Source organism: Leptodactylus fuscus, chromosome 1 (assembly GCF_031893055.1).
Source record: "Leptodactylus fuscus isolate aLepFus1 chromosome 1, aLepFus1.hap2, whole genome shotgun sequence".
Classification (NCBI taxonomy): domain Eukaryota; kingdom Metazoa; phylum Chordata; class Amphibia; order Anura; family Leptodactylidae; genus Leptodactylus; species Leptodactylus fuscus.
In genome coordinates, this window is record NC_134265.1 from 16,290,928 (window position 1) to 16,314,609 (window position 23,682).

The 23,682-nt window shown below is 45.4% G+C and overlaps 1 protein-coding gene across 3 annotated transcripts; it reads right to left on the reverse strand.

The window, feature by feature from the left end:
• Positions 1-9,289: 9,289 nt before the first annotated feature.
• MIER3 (MIER family member 3) lies at positions 9,290-22,388 on the reverse strand. Of its 3 annotated transcripts, none has more exons than XM_075267405.1 (13): positions 22,361-22,388; positions 20,478-20,502; positions 15,146-15,291; positions 13,666-13,800; positions 13,083-13,203; positions 12,825-12,910; positions 12,658-12,730; positions 12,429-12,574; positions 12,164-12,242; positions 11,452-11,546; positions 10,991-11,118; positions 10,464-10,609; positions 9,290-10,379 (listed from the first exon to the last, which is right to left on the reverse strand). In XM_075267405.1, the coding sequence occupies exons 1-13, from the start codon at positions 22,367-22,369 to the stop codon at positions 9,931-9,933; spliced, it is 1,638 nt and encodes a 545-aa protein (XP_075123506.1). In that variant the 5' UTR covers positions 22,370-22,388; the 3' UTR covers positions 9,290-9,930. The 3 variants fall into 3 exon arrangements, with proteins under 3 accessions (XP_075123506.1, XP_075123497.1, XP_075123489.1); XM_075267396.1 differs by adding an exon at positions 17,018-17,079 and having other exon boundaries at positions 9,290-10,609; positions 22,361-22,385; XM_075267388.1 differs by having other exon boundaries at positions 9,290-10,609.
• Between the last annotated feature and the right edge of the window lie 1,294 nt (positions 22,389-23,682).

The window sequence follows — 23,682 nt, forward strand, 5'->3', positions numbered from 1 at the left end:
TGTTGTATACTCAAAGTAGGTGTGAAGGTTGGACCTTTCAGTTTGTGGGGTAAGAAGATTAACATATATGTTGTGTTTTTTTTCTTGCTAGATGTAATCTTCCTCCTCCTCGGTGGATCCCAGGAGGAAATCTGCGTCTAAACGCAGACATCTAGCCTGTGACAAGTGCGGGATTCCCCTTCCGGATGGCTATCAATATCGGCTCTGCCGTGGTTGCAGAGGCCCGAGGTCCACCATCTGAAGACACTCCCCTCCGGGATGTTGTTGGCTGGGTGAAGGATTTCGTGGGGCAATCCATGAGAGAGAGGAAAGACACCTTCCCTCACTTGTTTAAGAGACCCCGGATTGAAGCCCGTCAGTTGTCGCTGCCCCCTCTGAAGGACCTCCGGATTACAGACCAGGTATCCTCCGATGCCGAAGTGGAGGAACCGGAGAAGTCCATCTTCCCTATTGAGAAGATGGCCAGGTTACTCAAAACCATGGGATCTAGTGACTGGGCCGGGCACTCATCTCAGGACGGGTCATCCAGAAGGCCCAAGTCCTTCAGGGCCAGTCCGGAGTAAGTCCACAAGATAGAGGCAGAATGGAGACGCCCGGAGAAGGCGTTTAACCCCTCTAAGCGGTTTAAGACCCTTTTCCCCATTTCAGAATCGCAACAAGGCTACTGGGGGTTTCCACCCAGGGTTGATATGGCAGTAGCCAAGCTGTCCAGGCGCACTGTGATCCCGGCCGAAGACGGCTCCAACTTACAGGACCCCCTGGACCGCCGTGTGGAAAGCTCCCTGAGACGGGTCTATTCTACCGCCTCCGCCCAAGCCTCGTTGGGGATTTCCGCTAACAAAGAAGCGACAAAACTCCATTCCAACCTCTCCTTACTGGAGAAGGATATAGACTTAGGGGTACACCGTGACGACCTATTGGCCTCAATGTCTGACATCTCCCTGATGGTTGACTTCCTGGCAGAAGCAGCCTTTCATCAGACAAGGCTATGGCCCTGTCAACTGCAGCGAGGCGTCTGTTATGGTTGAAGCCATGAAGAGCAGACAACGCCTCCAAATTCAACCTCTGTGCCTTGCCCTTCGAGCCTGGTCAGCTATTCGGGAAGGAATTGGACCGGATAATGGAGGGTCTTTAGAACGCAAAAGGCATAAACCTCCCTCAGCCCTCCAGAAGTGGCCAGAGATCGTCCTTTCGCGGTTGCGGATCTACAAGGGGAACATCCCGCGGACAAAGGCGCCCTGGAACCCAGTCCAGAGGCAAGGGTCCTCCCGAGGCCATGACAAAAGAAGACCCTTCTGACTATCCCACCCTTCCTCCTCACGCTCCTGTGGCGGTAGGCGGTCGCCTCTCACAGTTCGCATCCGCCTGGTCCCATCTTATTCAAGATCCGTGGGTCCTTCAAGTAATCCGAGACGAGTACAAGATCAGTTTTTCCTCTCCTCCACCAGAGAAGTATGTAAGGACCCGCCCTCTTCAGGGCACCAGACAACTTCATCTAGAAAAGTCCGTCCAGGAGTACGTGGACACAGCCACGCTGGAACCGATTCCCCATTTAGAACACGGCCAAGGTATCTACTCTCCGGTGTTCCTGGTACCAAAATCATCAGGCGGGTGGCGCATGGTTATCGATCTCAGATATCTGAAACGTTTTATCCACAAGGTATGGTTCGTATGGAGACCATCAGGTCGGTCCTACCCTTTCTACACACCGGAGACTACTTTGTCACCCTAGATCTAAGGGATGCATACCTCCACGTGCCCATTTATCCTCCACACAGGAAATTCTTGAGAATTGCTGTATACCTAGATGGAAGTCTGTCATTTCCAGTTTACGGCCCTCCCATTCGGCATAACCTCGGCCCCCCACACCTTTACAAAGGTAGTGGCTCCGGTCACAGCCGCCCTGTGCCTCCAAGGGATCTTCATAGTTCCGTATCTAGAAGACTGGCTCCTAAAAGCCCGGTCAAAGGAGGTTCTCGCCACACATTTGGAGACCACTGTGGCTTTTCTAAACAAGCTGGGCTGGCTAATAAACTGGCAGAAGTCAGTAATGGTTCCATCTACCCGGATTCAGTACCTGGGATTTATCCTGGATTCTCTCAGCATGATGATCTCCCTGCCTCCTCCTCGGAAGAAGTAGATTGGTCGAGTGGCTCATCACCTATCCACTACCCGGAAGGTTACCATCAGGACAGCCATGAAGGTCCTAGGTCTCATGTCCACGGCCATCAAGGCAGTTCCGTGGGCCCTATGGCACATACGCCCGTTACAATGCGAGATCCTGAGAGTCTGGAACCACAGTCCTTCTGGACTACGGAAGCCTATCCAGTTAACCATCAGAACCCGTCGATCGCTGACTTGTTGGTTTCATCTTCAAGACGGGAAGTCCACGGTCCAGACCTCCTGAACCCTGTTGACTACAGATGCCTCCCTCACAGGATGGGGAGCGCATCTAGGGGAGACCCCGGTACGAGGGACCTGGAACCATCTGGAGAGAGCGCAATCGTCCAATTGGAGCGAGCTTACTGCAGTTCATCGTGCACTTCTAGCATTTGCACCCCATCTGCAAAGGAGAGCTGTAAGAGTGAGGACGGACAACCTTACAGCAGTTCGGTACATCAACAAACAAGGGGGAACCAGATACCCCTCTCTCCTGCAGGTAACAGACCTGATAATTTCCTGGGCCGAGAAGATCATGTCCCAGCTGTCAGTGGTTCATATTCGAGGTCGACTGAACATCCTTGCGGATTTACTCAGCAGAGGCCTTGTGACGTCAGGCGAATGGTCCCTGAATCCTGACGACATCTTTCACCAGCTCACCAAGATGTGGGGTCTCCCCGAGGTGGATCTGATGGCCACCCGATACAACGCCAAAGTGGAGAGGTATTGTTCCCTCTATCGCGAGGACAATCCTTTGACGGTGGATGCCCAGTCAATACCTTGGAGGTTCAGACTGGCATATGCGTTTCCTCCGATCCCCATGATTCCCAAGGTATTGGCGAAACTCAGGCAGGACCAGACTTCGGCAATAGTGATCATGCCGTTCTGGCCAAAAAGGGCATGGTTTACCCACCTCATCCTAATGAGACGAGGGACCTACTGGAGGCTTCCACCAGTCCAAAATCTGGTAACTCTAAACAATCAGCTCTGCCAGGGCCTGGACAGGTTCAACCTCACTGCCTGGAGGTTGACCGCGCCGTATGCGGAGATACAGGATTGTCCCAGGGCGTTCTAAGAACCTTAGCCCACTCTAGAGCGGATTCCACTAACTGGAGCTACCAGCAGATCTCCCGAATATTCCAAGATTGGTGCAGGAGGAAACAAGTCAGCAATTCTACTATTGACTCAGTCTTGGAGTTTTTACAAGATGGCCTGGATAAGGGATTAAATCCGGTCTCTCTGAAGGTTCAAGTGTCAGCCCTTTCCGCTCTTCTGGGGACCAGGTTATCTCAAGATCCTCTAATAAAGCAATTTCTCAGAGGGGCGTCGAGGCTCTGCCCCCAGGTCCATCCCCCGGTTCCCTCTTGGGACCTGGCTGCCGTTCTACAGGGGCTCTATGATCCCCCCCTTCGAAACCTTGTCGGAAGTAGACTGGAAATACCTTTCCTATAAGGTGACCTTTTTGCTGGCAATAACCTCCGCCAAAAGGATTGGCGAATTACAGGCCTTGGCGGCCGCTGAGACGTTCATCTTTCTTCCTGGATAGAGTACAGTTAAGGTTCGTCCTGACGTTTTTGCCAAAGGTTCCCACCTTTTCCAATATAAGTCAAGTGGTTTCTCTACCGGCCTTTTTTCCCTCTCCTACTTCCGCGATCGAGGAAAGGATGCACAAGTTGGGTTTGGTCAGAGCACTACGCATCTACCTGGAGCGTACGAAACCCTTCCATAAGTCAGAAAACCTGCTGGTCTATGGCCATAACAGAGGAGCTAAAGCATCCAAAGCCTCCTTGTCAAGATGGATCAAAGAGGCTATCTCGTGCTCGCTTCGCTCCCAGGACCTACCGGTACCAGAGTAGTATCAACTTCTTGGGCGGAAAGACGTTCACTCTCCTTAGAGCAGATATGCGGTGCCGCATCGTGGAGTTTGCATCTCACCTTTGTCAGACACTATAGGCTGGACTGGCGCACATCAGAATCCATAGCCTTCGGGCAATCTGTCTTGGCATCAGTCTGCCAAGACCCCCCACCCTAGTGGACATTATACTTGCTAAATCCCCATTTGTGCTGCTGTTGGCTGTAGGGGGAATGAAAGATTATGAATGATAATCTGTTTTCCCTTAGCCCAAACAGCAGCACAAGGCTCCCTCCCTTTTTATTTTTTGAGCTGTGCTTAATTGATATGTATTATATTATATTTGTTATACTTTTGGACTAACACAAGGAGGGGGAGGTCTCTCGGCCTCTTATAGGGGAAGAAGACTGTTAGTTAATTAAAAATTCCACCTGTCCTAATAGTACACAGGGGAAGGAATACCCCATTTGTGCTGTTGTTTGGGCTAAGGGAAAACAGATTATCCATATTCTAAATGTGAAAGTTTGTGTGTTTGGATGTTTGTTCCTCAATCACAGCCAAACGGCTAAATGGATTGGTCTGAAATTTCACACATGCCTACAGATTGTGCAGGAAGGAGACATAGGCTACTTGCCATTTTGCACAGTCCCCCGAACTCGCCACCGTGACCGGCTAAAGTGTCCGGTTCCCCTGCAGGACCTGATATGACGCCAGCAAGCCGGCGGGCCTCCTATTGGTGCACGCCAGTGTGTGTGGGCGGGCTGCGGGGACAGCACAGCGGCCCCATATGTTGCCGGGGAAGAGTGGGCGGAGCCAATCATCCAGTGCGCGACGAACATCATGGCGGCTGCCCACAGCTTCAGCCTGCCGCTGCTATGTCAGCCGGGTGAACGGGGCCCGAAGCCGACGTAGTACGCGGCCGCACTACCACCCCTGCTGCGGAGAGCACTCTATAGCCTGCCGAACAGCCGTCTGCAGAGGGACAAGCTCATGCCAGCTGCTGTGCTTGACACGGCACGCATGCCTCCCCAGCATGTACATGGTGAGTCAGCCTACACAGTCTCCACACCCTATACCCCCTAGGCCGTGTGGGGGGGGGGGGGCAGGTTCACGGCTGCCAGGGGGGGAAAACAGGGGGAGGGGGGGAGGCCAAGGTGATGGGGGGGAAGGGGGGGGGGGGGAGGCCCGCCTCACGGAGGGAGGAAGTGGGGAGGTTGGGAGGCCAGGGGCGCCTTTCAGGAGGTCAAGGCAAGTCGGGGTGGCGAGTGAGGTGTGCGAGGCCGCGGGGGAAGCGGGTTCCAGGGCGCCCGTGGGGCAAAATGGGGGGACCGGGTACGCGGCTGCCGCAGGGCAAGAGGGGGGGCCCGGCCCGCAATGCAGGTGTCTTGCCTAGGGGGGAAGGGGGCCGTGGACGAAGTCACGGGTATTGCTAGTCATTCATAATCTTCCACAGACATGGCTTTTGTAATAGAGATCTGAGGATGGAGATGGTGGAAGCCTACCAGGCTCTTAATGGCTACAACCTTCTCCTTTGGGAGAATGGACTCCAGGACCAGAGTCCAGAAGAATCTCCACGAATATCTGGCATCTTGAGGGGGACAACCTGGATTTTTTTGAAGGTATCCAAGCACCCCAGACAAAACCTGGTTGACGCATTTTGGACAACCACCTTCAGTCTTCGCTAAAATCAGAAAGTCATCCAGATACGGAATGAAGAGGAGAATGTCTTTCTTCCTGATATACGCTACCATCTCTGCAACTCATTTCGTGAAAATTGGAAGTTGTTCTGGAAGACAAAACCATCTATTTCCACCACCACCTTTAGAAATTTCTGATGGGCCAAAGTGATCGGGGTGTGGCAGTAAGAATCTTTCAGGTCCACCACTGCCGTCCCACAATTGGGAAACAAGTTTATGGTTGACCGGTCTCCATTTTGGAGGTTGTTGGGTTTTTTTTTAGGAATTATATTCTAGAGAATGATTGTAGGTCACATGACTAAGATTACACACGAAGGTGTGAACGTTAGCAGGAAATCACAGAAGAAAGACTGACTTAGTCCAACGCAGGAGTTAATATGAAGCTTTCTATCACAACCCAAGTCCATTATTCACTTCAGTGCTTCTCTATATATGTCCTGCATAGTCCTGGGACCATTTTTAAGTCTACTCCCACCCACTTTAATAACTGGTTATGGTGTTGCCTTGTCACAATAATAAGAGAAATGCAAGACACATCGACATAGAGGTAAGATCTCCAGACCTTTATTTCTGGAACTGTACACCAGATATTAAAATACAACAAAAATACAAAATAATGTTAAAAAAAAAAAAGTCAGTGTTTATGTACAAATATTAAAACCAATGAACAGTGACGTCCTGGAGCCTCGATACTAAAGGTTGTTCTGATTGTCACCCAATGGTTCCTCTGGGTATTTACTGGTAAATTTTCGGTTTTTAAACTGGGAAATAAAAAAAAAAAAAAAAAAAAAAAAAGGACAGAGACAGACACTGGTGCTACAACATGAATATCCATACAGAGCATAACAAATATACATGGCAAGAATCTCCTTGGTGGTTTTTGTTTTTTTTTTTTTAAAAAAAAAAAATCCATTCAGTAAATAATCTCAATGTCATTTTTTGATTTTTTTTTTTTTTTTTTTTTTTTAGAAAAAATAGAATATTCTAATTGCTTGTCGGAGGCATCGGCTGTGAGCGGGCCCAGGCTCGGCTCTCTGTTACCTTGTAGGATGGAACAACTTTTAGGCAAAAACAAAATAAAAATTCTCATATCCCATTCATGGAGCTCGGCGGTGGAATAATCGGAAAAATAACACTGCACGACTGCGGACCTAAGAGAACATTTTGTACACCCCCTTCAAGTAAATTCAGCAATGAAATGAGGAATAAAACACACAAAAAAGGGAAAAATAAAAAAAATTCATAAGCAGCTATGGGTGACACGTGACCAAACAAAAGGTGCAGTCCTTAAGGCATTGAATTGCTCACCCCGCCAGGCGTATGTATTCGGGAGACTACGGACAAGAAGCATGCTGACAAACCAGCGAAGAGGCAGCCATGTTTTTTTTTACTTTTCGACCTTCATTGTGCTAGGCTCTACGGCGGACATGTTGTCATGAGAATAGATGTCAGAATACTGCAACTGTGGACAAGTTTACACTGGAAAGTTGAGGCTTTTTTAGAGAATTCTGTGTTTTTTTTGGACATAAACGCTAAAACTGACGCATTTTCGGTCAAGATCTAAACCCAAGAGCGGCTATTTGAGGCAAATTTAATAAGGCCAGGTGCAGGAGGTGACATCGTCCCCACCGAAATACACCTGCTGACAATTGGTCCGGGGACTGCACCTTTCCCATTAGTCTTCCGTTACCCTGTGACTGGCGGCCTTTAAAAATCCCATTTCAGACCGCCGCGGATTAACGCGCCATCAGTTTGCAGTATTGCTAAAAAAAACAAAACAGCCCCCCCGCGTAACAGAGATCTGACGCTGTTAAGGGAAAAAAAAAAAAAAGATATGGATATTATTTGGTTTATCTGCAAAAACAAAGAATTCATCGGTCTCCTAGAGAAATTGTGCTTTAACATTTCAGTTCAGAAAGGCAAAAATACAGATTCTTCATGTTTGCAGGTCTTTTCGTGCCGATGTTAAGCTGAACTTGCGGCCTCGCGGCGGAGGACAACTGCAGGGTTTAGCCCGTATTGGGCCTGTCAGACCGGAGCAGCGCCCTCCTCCATGTCTACACCACAGGTACAACTAACCAGAATAGTCCTAGAAACCCCAAAGCTTGCTGCAAAGACCCGCCATCACTGTGCTTCGGCCCACGACAAAAAAAAAAAAAATCTGGTCAGAACTCGTAGTCCTAGTCGCCGACTACCACTTTGCAAACCGATGCAGCAGCCAGGGGGTTAATCAACTAAAATGACATCTTAAAACAGAAAGCCCAGCTTTTAAGGAGTTAAAAACAAAAAAAAAAACAATAAATAGCTATTTTACATGGGTAACGTTATAGTGGTACACATTCGGTCACATTAGGCATGCACAAAAATGTTACTATACACCGCAGGAAAAAAAAAAAAAAAAATCAAAACAAATTTTTTACAGAAATAGAGATTCAAGATAAGAAAATGTACAAGTATTTACAGAAAAAAAAAAAAAATCTTGCAATTATTGCCTCGCAACGAGAATTAGAGGTAAAGATTTAATGCTCACTCACAGTTTCCGACACTCATTTCCCCCCCCCCCACACACACAATCTGCAACATCAAAAGAGCAAAGAAAAATAGAGATATATTTATATATATTTATATATTATATATAACATACAAAAGGACGCGCTAGACGCCCCCCCCGGCAACAATAGGGAACCCGTTTACTGTCACTGAGGCCAGAAATAATAAGAATTCATAGGCTACGATAGAAACAGCACAGCCGGCTTAGCTTAATGCAAAAGAAATCAAATGAAATTTGGTCAAAAAAAAAATAAAAATTCTATTCAGTGAGTAAAGTGTCTGTACAAACAAATCTACTGGCAAGAAACTGGAGAGACTGTCTCTTCATATCTAGTGAGAGTCCAGCAATGCATAGATCAACTGAGTATTACTGCATCTGCTATGGAGAAGCGTCAGGGGAGTCGAAAGTGCAACAGGTTGGGGCGTTCAGTCATCCGGATGGGGATGAGGGGGTTAAATAATGACCATCGGAGCCTCGCAGCGCGTGGGAGAAGCGCCCGATATCTGCCGTATCCTATCTGCAGTGTAAACATAAAATCCTTCAATGAAGTGTGATGCGGCGCGAGACTGAAATGCAGTTCACAGTATGTGAAGAATAAATACCCAAACCCCCAATCTATGATTTCTAAATGACCCCTCCCCCGGACACAGCGCTTATAACAGAACTAGAAGATCGCTCAGTTTACGGGGAGCAGCAGTGGAAAGTGAAGCTCTCGGGGGTCGACAGACTGGACAGTGATGTGAAGGACTCTTTGGCAGAGGAAGAACATGGAAAAATAGATCAGAGCTGCTACTGGGTACCACAGGATAGATCTGATAGCTCTGCACGGGCGGGGGGGGGGAATGGTGCTGCACACCTAACTGCTCTCACAGCACAGGCCGAGCCGGGGCGAGTGTTGTAGAATTAGAAGCGATGCTGGGACGACATTCTCCTCCTCAGGAAACGTTAAGATACACAAGTGAATGTGTAAATTTATTTTTTACAATCTTCAAAAAAATAAAATAAAAATTGTAGACAAAATTAGCCCCTTCCAAAAAAAAATAAAAATATTTATATACACAGATCCACTCTTGGCAGTAAATATTCTATAGCATTCAAAAACATGATTCCTGGAAACAAAGTGTGTCCTATGGCGTAACGCACAAGTGCTCGGTGATCGAAACCATCCTCATGGTGGGTGCAGACTATACCAACCCTGCTGGAAAATAAGAAAAAATAATGCTACATGATGCAGGGCTAGGACTGGTACCTGTAAACATTGGTTTCCCGCTGCACTCTCTGCGCGACTTGAATCTGTGCTGGGGTTTTTTTTTTTTTTAGATGGAGACCCGGTTTATCTACAAATATTTTTTAACTAAAAACAGAAAAAAAAAAAAAAAAAAAAATTAAGCCTAAAGCTGCTTCCCCAGAACATAATCTGAGTTCCCGACTCCGCTGAACAATTGTCCGTTTCCACATTAATGGACCAAACTGAAGTTAATTTCTTGACAAAAATCAAGATATAGTTCTTTACATACAAAAGACATCACTGATGTCATAGCAAAAACAAAAAAAAAAAAAAAAAAGTCCAAACTTCCAGTGAAAGACTAGGCAAACCCGAAGTTTTATGATCAGATTTTTTTTTTTTTTTTTTTTCCTCGGCGACTCCACGGAGGCCGTGAAGGTTGGAATTACTCCGATTGTAGGGCTGTGTGGTGTAGTGTGTGTGAACTTATAAAACTGTTTGTCTCGCTGGCAGATAAACTGCTGAAGTCCGCCACGGATACAGCCATTTTGGCACTGGTGATATGGTGTGTATGGTTCTCAAAGTCCACACCAAGGTTATTTACAGAAACTTCATTCATGAAAGATTCCGGCACGGAGATCCCCATTTTTATCCTTTTTGCCGGCCTCTCGGGTTCCTCGTTGCATAAACTCACTGTGTTCAGCTCGGAAGGATAAAATCCAGTCTCAAATAAGTTAAAACAATCGCTCTCCCCGTTGGTCGGCAATGACAGTAAGTCTTCGGTTCCAACAGGCACATGATTTACCGGACCCCGGGATAACGTGTCCAATGCTGGGAAGCCATCGTTCAGACAGTTAACGTCTGGATTATTGCATGCTACACCATGGGTCAGCGCTGAAAGGAAAGGCAGGATAGTGCGGTAAGTCGCCGACGGACGGGTCATTTGGATGACGTCAAGGATTTTCAGTATGTCCTCACCTGTCAGATCATTTGCAGTGATGGAGCTCAGCAGGTTGAGCTGAGAATCAGGGATGGAATCAGATCTGTTTTGGCAGGTTAAGGCTGATGGATTTTCGGGTCCTCCCAGGACTTCCGCTTCATCTACTAATCGGTCCATGTAATCCCTGGACAAGAGAAGGACACACAATGGATTAATTGTGTAATAGAAATGAGGCTTTATATTAGACAGCCGGGATCCCAGGTCTCTCCGTTGGCCAGTCATGTGTATCGGTGCTCAATAACCCGATGTGAAACTACAACTCCAAGCATGCTGGTGTCACTTCTGTGGGAACTCTGCTCATCTTTGGTCTCGGCTAGCCACCCCACAGGGTCGGAGGTGGACCCAGCAAGAGTCAGGATTGGTCAATTGTTGACACCATATAACGTGGCATAATAGGCAAAGACTATGTGCAGTAACAAATGGTCTAGATGTACAAGGGACTGCTGTAAGTCCTAGGGATAGCTGTCAGGTTAGTGAATTTAAAATGGGGGTAAATTCCACTCACGTTACTCCAGGGTGATGGTGATATCTCTTCTTGCCAAACCTTGTCTGCTGGGCAAAGTTATCGTATCGCTCCGATTTCTTCCAGATGTAATAAAACGCGACACATTCTGCTACTGTCCGGGTTCTCACCTGAGATAAATAAATAAAGACTTTACTCTATGGCCATGGGCACGTGGAGAGGACAGAAAGTGTCCACAGTCGAAAGGTTAAGAAAGAGACCCTGGAGGTGTCATAAAAATTACAGCAAAGATTGTTTTCCAAAGAGGATAAAGTTGCAAATCACAAATTTTCTACAATTTACAGTCAGTCAATCTTTAGCCATCATGAAAGGCTTTCCCAGGACTTCTATGCTGATGGCTTATTCCAAAGGCCGCTCATCAATAGGCCAGTCCTGGAAAAGTTATCTTAAAGAAGAGCTCCTGCGGAATACAACACTGCACCTCCCGCCATTAGATTAGTTACCTTGTTTTTCTGTATTAGATGAAAATCCTTCCCGTGGATCACAAGTGCATGTTCAAAGTTCCTACATTCTTCCTCTGTCCAAGGCCGGATATTATCTATAAATCACAAAGACAAAGTCAGCGTCGGCTGGAACGACTTGTGATCAATCACAGATATGACACCAATTGGTTTCTTGCTTTGCTGCTAATTCTATTTTAGCAACTTCACCTCCTCCGGATTGCCTTTACCTTCTATGCTTGTTCTATTTGTCTATATAGGCGGCAGAGCATTGTGGTAGTGCTGCTAAATCAATACTGACGGACTGAACACCCAGAAAAGGCGTTCCAATGTCTTATTAGAACTTGTAATGAATATCTCTTTCTCTGGGTCTTCTGGATGGCAGATATCACTAAGCTCTGCAGATCTATAAGGATTAAGGGCTCTTCCTGCATGAAAGCAAAAACACATTCAGCTTTGTGTTATATTCACATTGCACAGTTCAGTGTACGCTGCTCATCAATGGTGCAGAGACCTGACAGTAGAGCTTGGAGCCGAGGTGGGGCTCTGCTTCTTCCTCCTCCTCACATTAGGATACACGGACATGTCCGCTCACCAGTCTTGACCTGCTCTGCCACGTTTAGCGACAGGCGACTTGGTCCATGTTCATTCAATAGGAGGTCACTAAAGTGAAGCCACTCAGGGCAAGAGGTCTGAAATTCTAGATGCCGCTTACCGTGTAACATTCTTCTATTGCAGAATCTTTCCACTGCCTCTCTGACATTATAGCGACATTTGTAGAGTTCGTGCAAGGCCTGGAAAAGAGGAACAATAAAAAAAAAAAGTTATACCAAACCAGTGGACAATACAGACGCTGCCACAAGACAACAGTTTAGGAATATCTTTTCATTAGATGCTCGTCTGACTAACCCCTTTAATGCATTTTTTCGGGACTGTCCTATCCTTAGCATATTGATGGGGTTCTCACTCGTCCCACCTACCTGTTCATCATCCTTAATGATCATCCCATCGGAGAGCCTGCCCATGAGCCGTTTGCTGTCAATTCTGGTTTCCAATAGATATTCTTCCACTTTGCTTTCTGGAAGGACATCCGGACTCCAAACCAACTGATCTTCATATTCATGTGCTGCAAAACATACCACACATTATACACAAATCACACACCTTACATGAGGGAGCAGCGCTGGCCGCCATCACAGATGGACTTACCTGATAATTCTCCCATGTATTGTCCCTGGTAAGGTGGGATATCTGCCTGATGATGTGGCCCAATCATTATCTCCTATGGAATAAGTCAATGAACAATGTTAGCGCTCGTCCTACAGACAATATACACGTATACGAGAAGCTCTTCAGGTCTCCATGAGGACATTTACCTTTCGTAAGTCTTCAGAAGAATTCCCAAAGTCCGTTTCCAAATCCTCGCTTTCTGACTCCTTATCTCCATCAAACGCTGTGTTTGCTGTTGATAAGATTAAAAAAAAACATATCATTGGTCTATAGATCATAGTGAACACATTAACCAGGTTCTATTCCCCATTATGTAGATTGAGATTCTGGTTAATCCTAAATTCTCATAAAAAAAAATTTAAATAAAATATAGGGCCTTAGCCTTAAGACCAGTTTTCACTTACATCTTAAAGGGCGTGGAAAAAAGTCTGTTGCTTCGTGCGACGTCACGGAGGGTGTCAAGTCATCGGCAGAAGATTGGGTTTCTTCATCATCACCGGACAAAAGGTCCTTTGCAATTTCCTCCTGGTGGGAAAAAAAAATGTAATTGATATATTAAATATACCTCTATCTATCAAACATACAATTGCAGACACAAGTCTGTTCCTTTAACCATATATACGCGTCTAGTCACGGTGTATACACCAAACCTAGGACTTGACTGTAATCCCAACAGACCCGAACGCGTGAAAATGTGAACAGTTATAGTCACACGTAGGAATTTGGCGCGGATTATGACCTGCTTCCTGCCCTACAATTCTGCCCTAAATCGGAAAGAAAAAAAATCAGCATCCTGCTTAATCTTGCCGCAGAAGCCATGACTAGAGACACTCAGCTGATCATCGACTTAAAGCCGTGGCAGAATGATCCAGCTTTCTTCCATGGAGAGCCAGAGAACTAGAAAATGAGAAGAAATCTGATGCAGAAGTCCATCTCAATCCCTCTGCCGCCTGAACGGGCCCTTAGGAGCGGAGGTTGGTCACTTACCTTATCCAGAGTCATGTCCGGCAGCTCATCAGCCAGCTCACTAGGAGAGCTCCCCGCACTGGATCCCGCCATTACTGGATCTGCAGGCTCATACACATAAATCGCCAGTAAATCCTCCAAAGGCATGTTTCCTTCCTGTGAAATACAATTTGTACTTATTAAGTGGCGCTCCAATACAACAGGTTAGTCGGTTAGTCGCCAGAAATGAAAACCCTATCCACTTAAAAAATAGTTACCGTATATACTCGAGTATAAGCCGAATTTTTCAGCACAGTTTTTGTGCTGAAAAAGCCCCCCCTCGGCTTATACTCGAGTCAGCAAAAAAAAAAAAAAAATTATTATTATTAAGGGGGGGGGGGAGGCGGGAGTCTATGACCAAATGCAATATCAATGTATAGCATCTCCTATAAAATAGTGGGGGGGGGGGGGAGAAGCTTTAAAAAAATTTTAAAATAAAACTTCTAAATCCCTCCTTTCCCTAAAATACATATAAAAGTAGAAAATGACTGTGACACACATTATACACATTAGGTCTCCCTGTGTCTGACAGTGCCCGGTCTACTGAATATAGGGGATCTGCAGTGCTCCTGTTCTGTCGGGAAGGGGTTAATAGGAGCACTGCAGAGACCCTATATTAAGCCAGACTGAATTCCAAGTGGGGAGGGGGGGAACCCAGTCCTCAAGCTCAGGGAAGGGGCAGACAGACAACCAAAACACCCCCTCCCCTTCCCCAGCACCTACTGCACCCAAAAACTCCAACCATTTTAATTTTTGAAATTTTCCACTAGCCGCTGCATTTCCTCCCCTCGGCTTATACTCGAGTCAATAAGTTTTCCCAGTTTTTTGTGGTAAAATTAGGGGCCTCGGCTTATATTTGAGTATATACAGTATCTGCAGAAACCCATGGTCCCCATGGACTATAATGGTGTCCATCAGGCTTCCGGCTGAAATTGGTGGAGAGAAAAGCCCTGCTTTTAAGTGGAATGGGGGGACAGAGTCCCCAAACGCTAGTGTGAATCGACCCAGACTGAGGCTTGTCATTTGCCCTTAAAACTCTCCCAATCAGATAAAAGGAACAGACTTATTTATTCTGCTTATTTATAGAGCGCCACCATATTGGGCAGCACTTTACAGACAATGTCGATCAGGGCTCACAAATCTACATTTCAGTCTCAGAAATCTCAGCTTCAATCGGCTGTGTATGAACAGCGACTGATTTTTTTCATTTTTTATGTAGATTGTGAGCCCCATATAGGGATCACAAGGTACTTTTTTTTTTTTTTTCCTATCAGTCTGTCTTTGTAGAATGGGAGGAAATCCACGCAAACACGGGGAGAACATACAAACTCCTTGCAGATGTTGTTCCTGGCGGGATTCGAACACAGGACTGCAGCGCTGCCGTGCCAAGCACTGAGCCACCGTGTTGCCCCTGACAGTGACTGATCTTGTATCAAACCCAGCACTCATTTCAACTCCCCACCTTTTCTAAGTCTTCAATCTCGGAGCTGAAATTTTTGCCGTCCTCCTTCATTTCTTCCTCTTCAAGTGTTCTCTCATCGTCATAGTCATGTACCAACATTTCAGCCGTAGGGTCAAAATCATGATCCTCAGATGACAGAGAGCCGACTGTAAGAAAGAAGAAAAAAAATGTTGTGTTTAATAAAAGCAAAGCCACAAAACATTTATCTACCAATAACAGATCAAAAGTCACTGAAAACCATAGTACGTTCGGTCAGGAGAATTAATAGCTGTGCTCGGGAGAGAAAATATATAGAAATGTACAAAAATCACAGGCAAAATTCTTTCAAATATTAAATACACATAAAATAGACCTAAAAGATATGACAGATGAGGCGTAACTTCTATCATAGTTCATTGCACTGAATAGCAGGAATTGGGAAGAAAATGCCGCGGATTATTATACTGTAATATATTCAGATGTACAACATCACGTTGCCTTAAAGGGGTTGTCCAGGCAAAAACTTCAGACTCTGAGAGATGGAACTCTATGCTGGGCTGCCGAGTTTGAGGCCTCCAACCAGCGGGACGAGTATCCAGGAGACCCATTCTTTACACTAACCATCCAAGTGCTTACTTAAGTGAGTGCTATTCCTCCTGACTCCCTGCCATACACATGAAAACTCAGCTTGGCCGAGAGTGCATGTGTTTTTAATGGAAAGAGCATGTGCAAGCCACTACCAGATAATGCCTGTAGTAACTTACCCAAAGGATTGGGTTTGATTTAACATGCCTGATCCCTTTGATAATGTTGGGGGAGAAATGGGGCCCCCCCCCCATTGCGGAAACAAAGCTTTTTTTTTTTTTTTTTGCAGATTTTGTTGAGGGTTTTTTTGAGCCAAAGCCATAAAAGGCTACAAAAGGAATGGGAATATATAAAGTTTTATAAGTCAACCCTCTGATCAATCCAATCCTGGCTTTGGCTCAAAAAAAAAAGCAACAAAAAAAAAAGCTGCGTTTCCGCAACGTGGGACCCAGCCTTAAAGGGTTTTCTGGGACTTAGGTTATCAATGAGGATCCAACAACTGGGAACCCATCAATCAACTTCTCTGATGACATCACGTTCATCGGTCACACGGTAAGGGGATGGGGCTGAGTTGCAATACCAAGCACAGCCACTATACAATGGAGGGCACTGTGCTTAGTAGTCATTAAAGAGACTGCAGTGCTTACCTGAATGCTGCGGCCTCTTTAACCAGCTGATTTGTGGGGGTCCGGGATCTCAGACCCCCACTGATTAGATACTGATGACTTCTCCTATATAAAATGAAACCTCTCCAAAAACCTATTTGAGAAGATCACATTTTCAGTTCCCACACTGAAGACCACCGCCCTCAAAGACTACTTTTTAACCCAATTTTGGGTGGTCATCTCAAAGAGGTTTCACGGTACACGTCCCAGAAAACCGCTGAAATGTATATGGCTGCCTAACATACACTTGTCCCCCCACAAAGGCCACCGTCCTACACCGCTGTCCATCGGGAATCGAGAATACCTGGTGGAGGATTTTCTTGGGGACTCCTCAGAGGTAGACTCAGCCTCGTACACTCGTCTGTACAGAACTGAGCACCATTCATCGGAAGAACATGGCTTCCCAGACGCCGTCTTTGTTTCCATACAATTCCCACCTACATACTGGCTTTGTGCGCTGATGACAGCTGCACCAAATAATAAAATAGGTCTGAAAGTCAAATGAAAAGAACACAACTCTCACTTTCTGCATGGCTTAGATGTTGGAGTTGTCTCCATCTGTCACTTCTTAAAGCACCATTCTCACTTAAGTATTTAGAAAATGAAAAAAAAAAAAAAAAAAAAAAGTGGTTTGACAATTTACCTTCACTTTCTCTGTGTCATATTCTCTGTGAATATTTCATTGTGATATGCTTCAGTAGTTATCTATTTCAGAGAAAAATTGAAATAAAACAGTATTTTCGAGACTCACATTATGTTCCTAAGTTCTGATGATTCCACTACGACTCCCATCATGCACACAGACCTGACATGTACGGGACAATTGCTTGACCTGGTTATTATGGTGTTTGGTGACGTTCCCTGTGCCGTTAGGTTTCGTTTAGATGCTTTTTAGTGAGCTCCGCGTTAGACTTTGCTATATTATATGGAGATCAGTGTTAGACCACACCACATGGCAGCGTCTGGATCCGTGACCATAAGCCAAAAACAGGAAGGAGGTAGAAAAATAAGAGGAAAACCGGAACGTTAAGATTTATTCCTCCGCAAGGTCTTGGCTTACAATTACCGATGCAGAAAAAAAAAAAAAATTGACTAAATTACTGAGGTGTGAATGAGGCCTAAGAGATGGGTACTTGCAAAGTGGGACTGGTGCCATTTCCTAAATTACACTGGATACAGAATAAAAATCCTTCAGAACGGAAACCTCAGGACACTGAGGGACCGGTACGGGGATATGCGTCATTCTCCTAGCTCGTGCCACAAGAAGCTGGAGACGTCTCGCTCAGGTTTGGTTCACCCGAAAAGGGCAAAAAAAATGCAGATAGAAAAGTGCTTTTCTCTCCACATTTTTCACACAGAGAAGGGAACAGAATGCCCATACGGAGACCAGGCGCAGAGGTGAACCGAGCCTCAACTAAAGGCTTCCTTACGTTTATTGGGTTTGCTATAGGTGATCATTCCCATTATACATGTGCACGGCGACCCAGTGTGGCACGAATAACTGGTGTGACCTGCACAGAAGCGTCACATCTACACCTACCAATGCTTCCGCATAACCACCTATAGGATGCAAGGAAGGAAGAACTGAAGGGTTTACCAAATCCTCACGTCAAACAACAAGATATGGGATGTATCCAATGGCCGAACCCACACCAATCACATTGAATGGTTGAACGTGTCCACTGAAGCTATTCCTCTCTATGGGACCTGTGGAGATAAAGGACTACAGCGCCGTAGTCATCTCACAAAGCTGGCTGGAACAGCAACAGACCTCCATTCTAACAGTCCTCATGATCAGTGGTGGTCCTGGCAATCAGACACATCCCCCTATAGTTTGTGGGATAACTGGAATAGGCCAGCTTCACACTACCATCTTCTATCTGGAAAGTAAAGTCCGTGCCTTGGCTAGGTGTCCAAAGTGGCCGTAGCAATTTCGTACTGGACTGACACTTCTATGAGCCCAGTACTGTATTGCTACAGACATTATAGGAATCTTCGATAGGTCCTGCACTAGGCCAACTTTACCAGCGTATTACATAGATTGGTAATGCCGTACACTACTTGTAGAGGGGTTAGAAGGATTGTCTTATGATACTCTCCCACATAGCTACAGCCCGATGCCCCGAGATATTTGTGCACAGATCTCATATATTTTGAGAATCTGTGCGCTATACCCCCTGGGTACTGTAGTGCCTCAGTGTACCATCTGACAGACAGTGGTGTCAATCCACAGCTAAGATGAGATCGGGCAGGGACGTATCCTGAGAGAACACCCTTTACATGCCACAGAACACCAAAAAAACAGACAAAAAAAATAAAAAAATAATACGAGACAGGCCGCCAACCACTAAGCATATACACAGCGTTATTGCTTTCTATTTGGTCAATTTAATGAACTATTTAAAGGCTCATTTAAAGGGATATTAACCAGTTATTGTTATAGTTTAGGATGGGGGAAGGCTGAAAGTCGTCCAGATATGGCAGACCTCTAGTGCCGAGAACCTGTGAGAGTTACTCTATTATCAGTTACTCTTTTAGCGTTTTTTTAACAATGAGTTTAGGTCTCCTTTAGAACTACATTATGCAGCTGTTTAGACAGTTTACAGTGTCAGGATACAATAAGACGTTTTATCTCAACATTATAAGCATCTTTATGACATCTAAGCAGAAAAAACATTAATCCAAGACATAAGAAGTATAATACAAACGCCATCAATGCACAAGAACAAATATGGTCAGGAAAATCCAGACTGTATATTTCCTACATGTGCAGGCCTGGAGAACCGGCAAGATAGTGCTAATAGAAGTCCCTGCTGCTCTACTGTCCCATACTGTACATAGTATAGCAGGGCTGCGGGACTTCTAGCATTATACATCACCATTCATCTCTGGATCACCGTCAGCCTGGGAAATGCGGGCACAGTAGTCTGGATTTTCTGGACTGAGTTTGCCCACGTGCATGTTTAAGGCTCTTGAAAATGGCGCCCAATCTACAGGCAGCAGGAGGAGATGATGGATAGTTTCGTTGGGGAAGTTCCAGTATAATGTCACTAGGTTCGCCTCTCTGTAGTTCTAGTCCATCAGATTAAAACTGACACCAGGGGAGGAAAAAGTCCTCTGTGCAGGACGTAGTCTTAGTTATTAATATCTCCTCATTCTGTATTAGGAGTCCAGTGGGCGGGGCTACTCACTGACTGACAGCTCTATAGTCACACTCATACAGGGAAGAAGAAGTCAGACACTGAGTAGGACAGCCCAAACAGACTTGTAAATGAAGTCAGGACAACGTATACTGGATTTTTTTTTTTCACAACAATCTCCTCCGCTACTCCAGCGCTATACCCTGCTGCCTGTAGATGGCGCTCCATTCTCATTGTAATAACACCACTCATTTTCATGTCATACTCAGAAATGGAACAGAACTTAGGTTTATAGGAACAAATCACCTCCCTAATATATGGTTATTAACTGAACTGTTCTCATTGAGACATCGGAGGCTACGCTCACATCTTAATCAGAGTCTGACACTGTGGATGATCCGAGGATGTGGAGGAGAAAATAACAGATACTCAACAGGCCCCATTATAGTCTATGGATCCATTGATATTCACCATATCGGTTTGACTTTTTGTCAATTCCTCTGGTCCTACCATGGTGATGGTCCTATTTCCTGTGGTGGTCTCCACTCTGTCCCCTATACACAGCTATAGATGGGCTTCTTCAATCAGAAGAGTTATTATCTATTTATTTAAACTGGAGTGAATGTAGAAGGAGGGGGCTCCGCCTGTACGAGTCACTCCAACCCCACTTAAACCCAATCCTCTCATCGTATGAGGATAAGAGGAACAGGCTTTATTAACAGAAGTGTGAACATAGCCTTACCCACACATCATACACATATTCTTATGACACACTGCGCTCCCACCGCACAAAGCCATGACTTAGCATTAAAATCTACACTTCCTCATCATCATTACTGAGGCCGGTGATGGTAGACGGCCCTAGATGGTAGACGGCCCTAACGTGTCATCTGCCCTAGCTGTAACTAACTTCTCAACCAGCCAAGGAAAAGCGATGCTCAGAAGGAATAAAACAGGACCAACCTGGGCTCGAACTGTCAAACGAAGCCTGAAAAACAGAAGAGACAGGGGGAAAGGTCAGACACCATATAGCAATATACCATTAGGGTCAAGCACAAATCCTGCATTATACATGCATGCTCGGGCAAGTGTCCATATGTTCTGTATGGGGTGGGGGTACACACTTCTATCCAGGGAGGGAACACTTGCATCCTTCAAGGGGTTTCCAGCACCCAGAAGTCGAAACCCCCCCCCCCCCCACACACACACACACAGTTGTGGTCCGGGAGCCCCCAGTGACGATGGAGGACATGACACCCCGGCCCTTCAGGGTTGTATATAGTCTGGGCTAGGGGTATACATGGCTGGGTAGCAGTAAACATAACCAGCTTCTGAGTATACAGGTTCCTCGTTCTGTGCATACACAGTCAGGTGATGGCTATACATGACAAGTTCTGAGTATACAGGTTCCTAGTTGTGTGCATACACAGTCAGGTGATGGCTATACATGACATGTTATGAGTATACAGGTTCCTAGTTGTGTGCATACATAGTCAGGTGATGGCTATACATGACAAGTTCTGAGTATACAGGTTCCTAGTTGTGTGCATACACAGTCAGGTGATGGCTATACATGACAAGTTCTGAGTATACACGTTCCTAGTTGTGTGCATACACAGTCAGGTGATGGCTATACATGACAAGTTCTGAGTATACAGGTTCCTAGTTGTGTGCATACACAGTCAGGTGATGGCTATACATGACAAGTTCTGAGTATACAGGTTCCTAGTTGTGTGCATACACAGTCAGGTGATGGCTATACATGACAAGTTCTGAGTATACAGGTTCCTAGTTGTGTGCATACACAGTCAGGTGATGGCTATACATGACAAGTTCTGAGTATACAGGTTCCTAGTTGTGTGCATACACAGTCAGGTGATGGCTATACATGACAAGTTCTGAGTATACAGGTTCCTAGTTGTGTGCATACACAGTCAGGTGATGGCTATACATGACAAGTTCTGAGTATACAGGTTCCTAGTTGTGTGCATACACAGTCAGGTGATGGCTATACATGACATGTTATGAGTATACAGGTTCCTACTTCTGTGCATACAGTCAGGTGATGGCTATACATGACAAGTTCTGAGTATACAGGTTCCTAGTTGTGTGCATACACAGTCAGGTGATGGCTATACATGACAAGTTCTGAGTATACAGGTTCCTAGTTGTGTGCATACACAGTCAGGTGATGGCTATACATGACAAGTTCTGAGTATACAGGTTCCTAGTTGTGTGCATACACAGTCAGGTGATGGCTATACATGACAAGTTCTGAGTATACAGGTTCCTAGTTGTGTGCATACAGTCAGGTGATGGCTATACATGATAAGTTATGAGTATACAGGTTCCCGGCAGGGGTATACACAGCCGCTCTGTCAGTATATATGTTCGGGTTGTGGGTATACATGTTCCGGGGTAGCGGCTACACTCGGCTGGGATATTAGTATACAGGTTCCGGGGTGGCGGTAGACTCGGCCGGCACTGGCCGTCCATCACACAAGTCTCCAGGGATTACCCGGAGGATGAGGGCTCGGTGAGGCAGACATGACACTCCGGTACACCGAGCTCCCCCATCGGCCACTTCACACCGGAAGCCGCTGACCCCGGCCGCCGCCTCTCCGTCCCGGGTCCCTCCCCCACCCCGGACAGTCCGCTCCCACCCACGGCCTAAAGACGATTTTCTCGCCTCAGAGCGGCTCTTTCGGGCCCGGCCTCCCTCCAGCGACGGATGGGGCTGTGAGGAAGACATTACAGGGGCGTTAGTCCGGTTTGCGGGGCTGTGGAGCCCGGGATTCCCGTCTGTATCGTCCCTCCCCCCACTCCGGCCCGGTTTTCCTCCTTACCTCCGCCATATTGGTACCTCTAGGCGAACGAGCTGCAACTGCGCAAAGTACCCGGATGGAGAGCGAGAGCCAATCAGAGGGCGCCGAGCCAGAGGTGTCCGGCGGCCGCGAGCAGGGGGCGGGGCGTGCACTGCCTGTGGACCAGGTGGGGGAGGAGTGACGCGGCCATAGCCATCTCCTCAACTATGTCATGTTACTATGGAGAGTGGCGGCCAGGGCTGGAGAGAGCTGTATACCGAGTGTATAGCAGGTCACCTCATGTCATGTTATATACCGGGGTGGAGGATAGCATGTCATAATGTATACAACTATATCACCTCATGTCATAATATATACCACTATATCACCTCATGTAATAATATATACAACTATATCACCTCATGCAATAATATATACAACTATATCACCTCATGTAATAATATATACCACTATATCACCTCATGTAATAATATATACCACTATATCACCTCATGTAATAATATATACAACTATATCACCTCATGTAATAATATTATACAACTATATCACCTCATGTAATAATATATACCACTATATCACCTCATGTAATAATATATACAACTATATCACCTCATGTAATAATATATACAACTATATCACCTCAGGTAATAATATATACCACTATATCACCTCATGTAATAATATATACCACTATATCACCTCATGTAATAATATTATACAACTATATCACCTCATGTAATAATATATACCACTATATTACCTCATGTAATAATATATACAACTATATCACCTCATGTAATAATATATACCACTATATCACCTCAGGTAATAATATATACCACTATATCACCTCATGTAATAATATATATACCACTATATCACCTCATGTAATAATATATACAACTATATCACCTCATGCAGTACTATATATACCACTATATCACCTCATATACCACTATATCACCTCAGGTAATAATATATACCACTATATCACCACATGTAGTACTATATATACCACTAGGTAACCTCATATACCACTATATCACCTCAGATAATATATATACCACTATATCACCTCATGTAATAATATATACCACTATATCACCTCAGGTAATAATATATACAACTATAACACCACATGTAGTACTATATATACCACTAGGTAACCTCATATACCACTATATCACCTCAGATAATATATATACCACTATATCACCTCATGTAATAATATATACCACTATATCACCTCAGGTAATTATATATACAACTATAACACCACATGTAGTACTATATATACCACTAGGTAACCTCATATACCACTATATCACCTCAGATAATATATA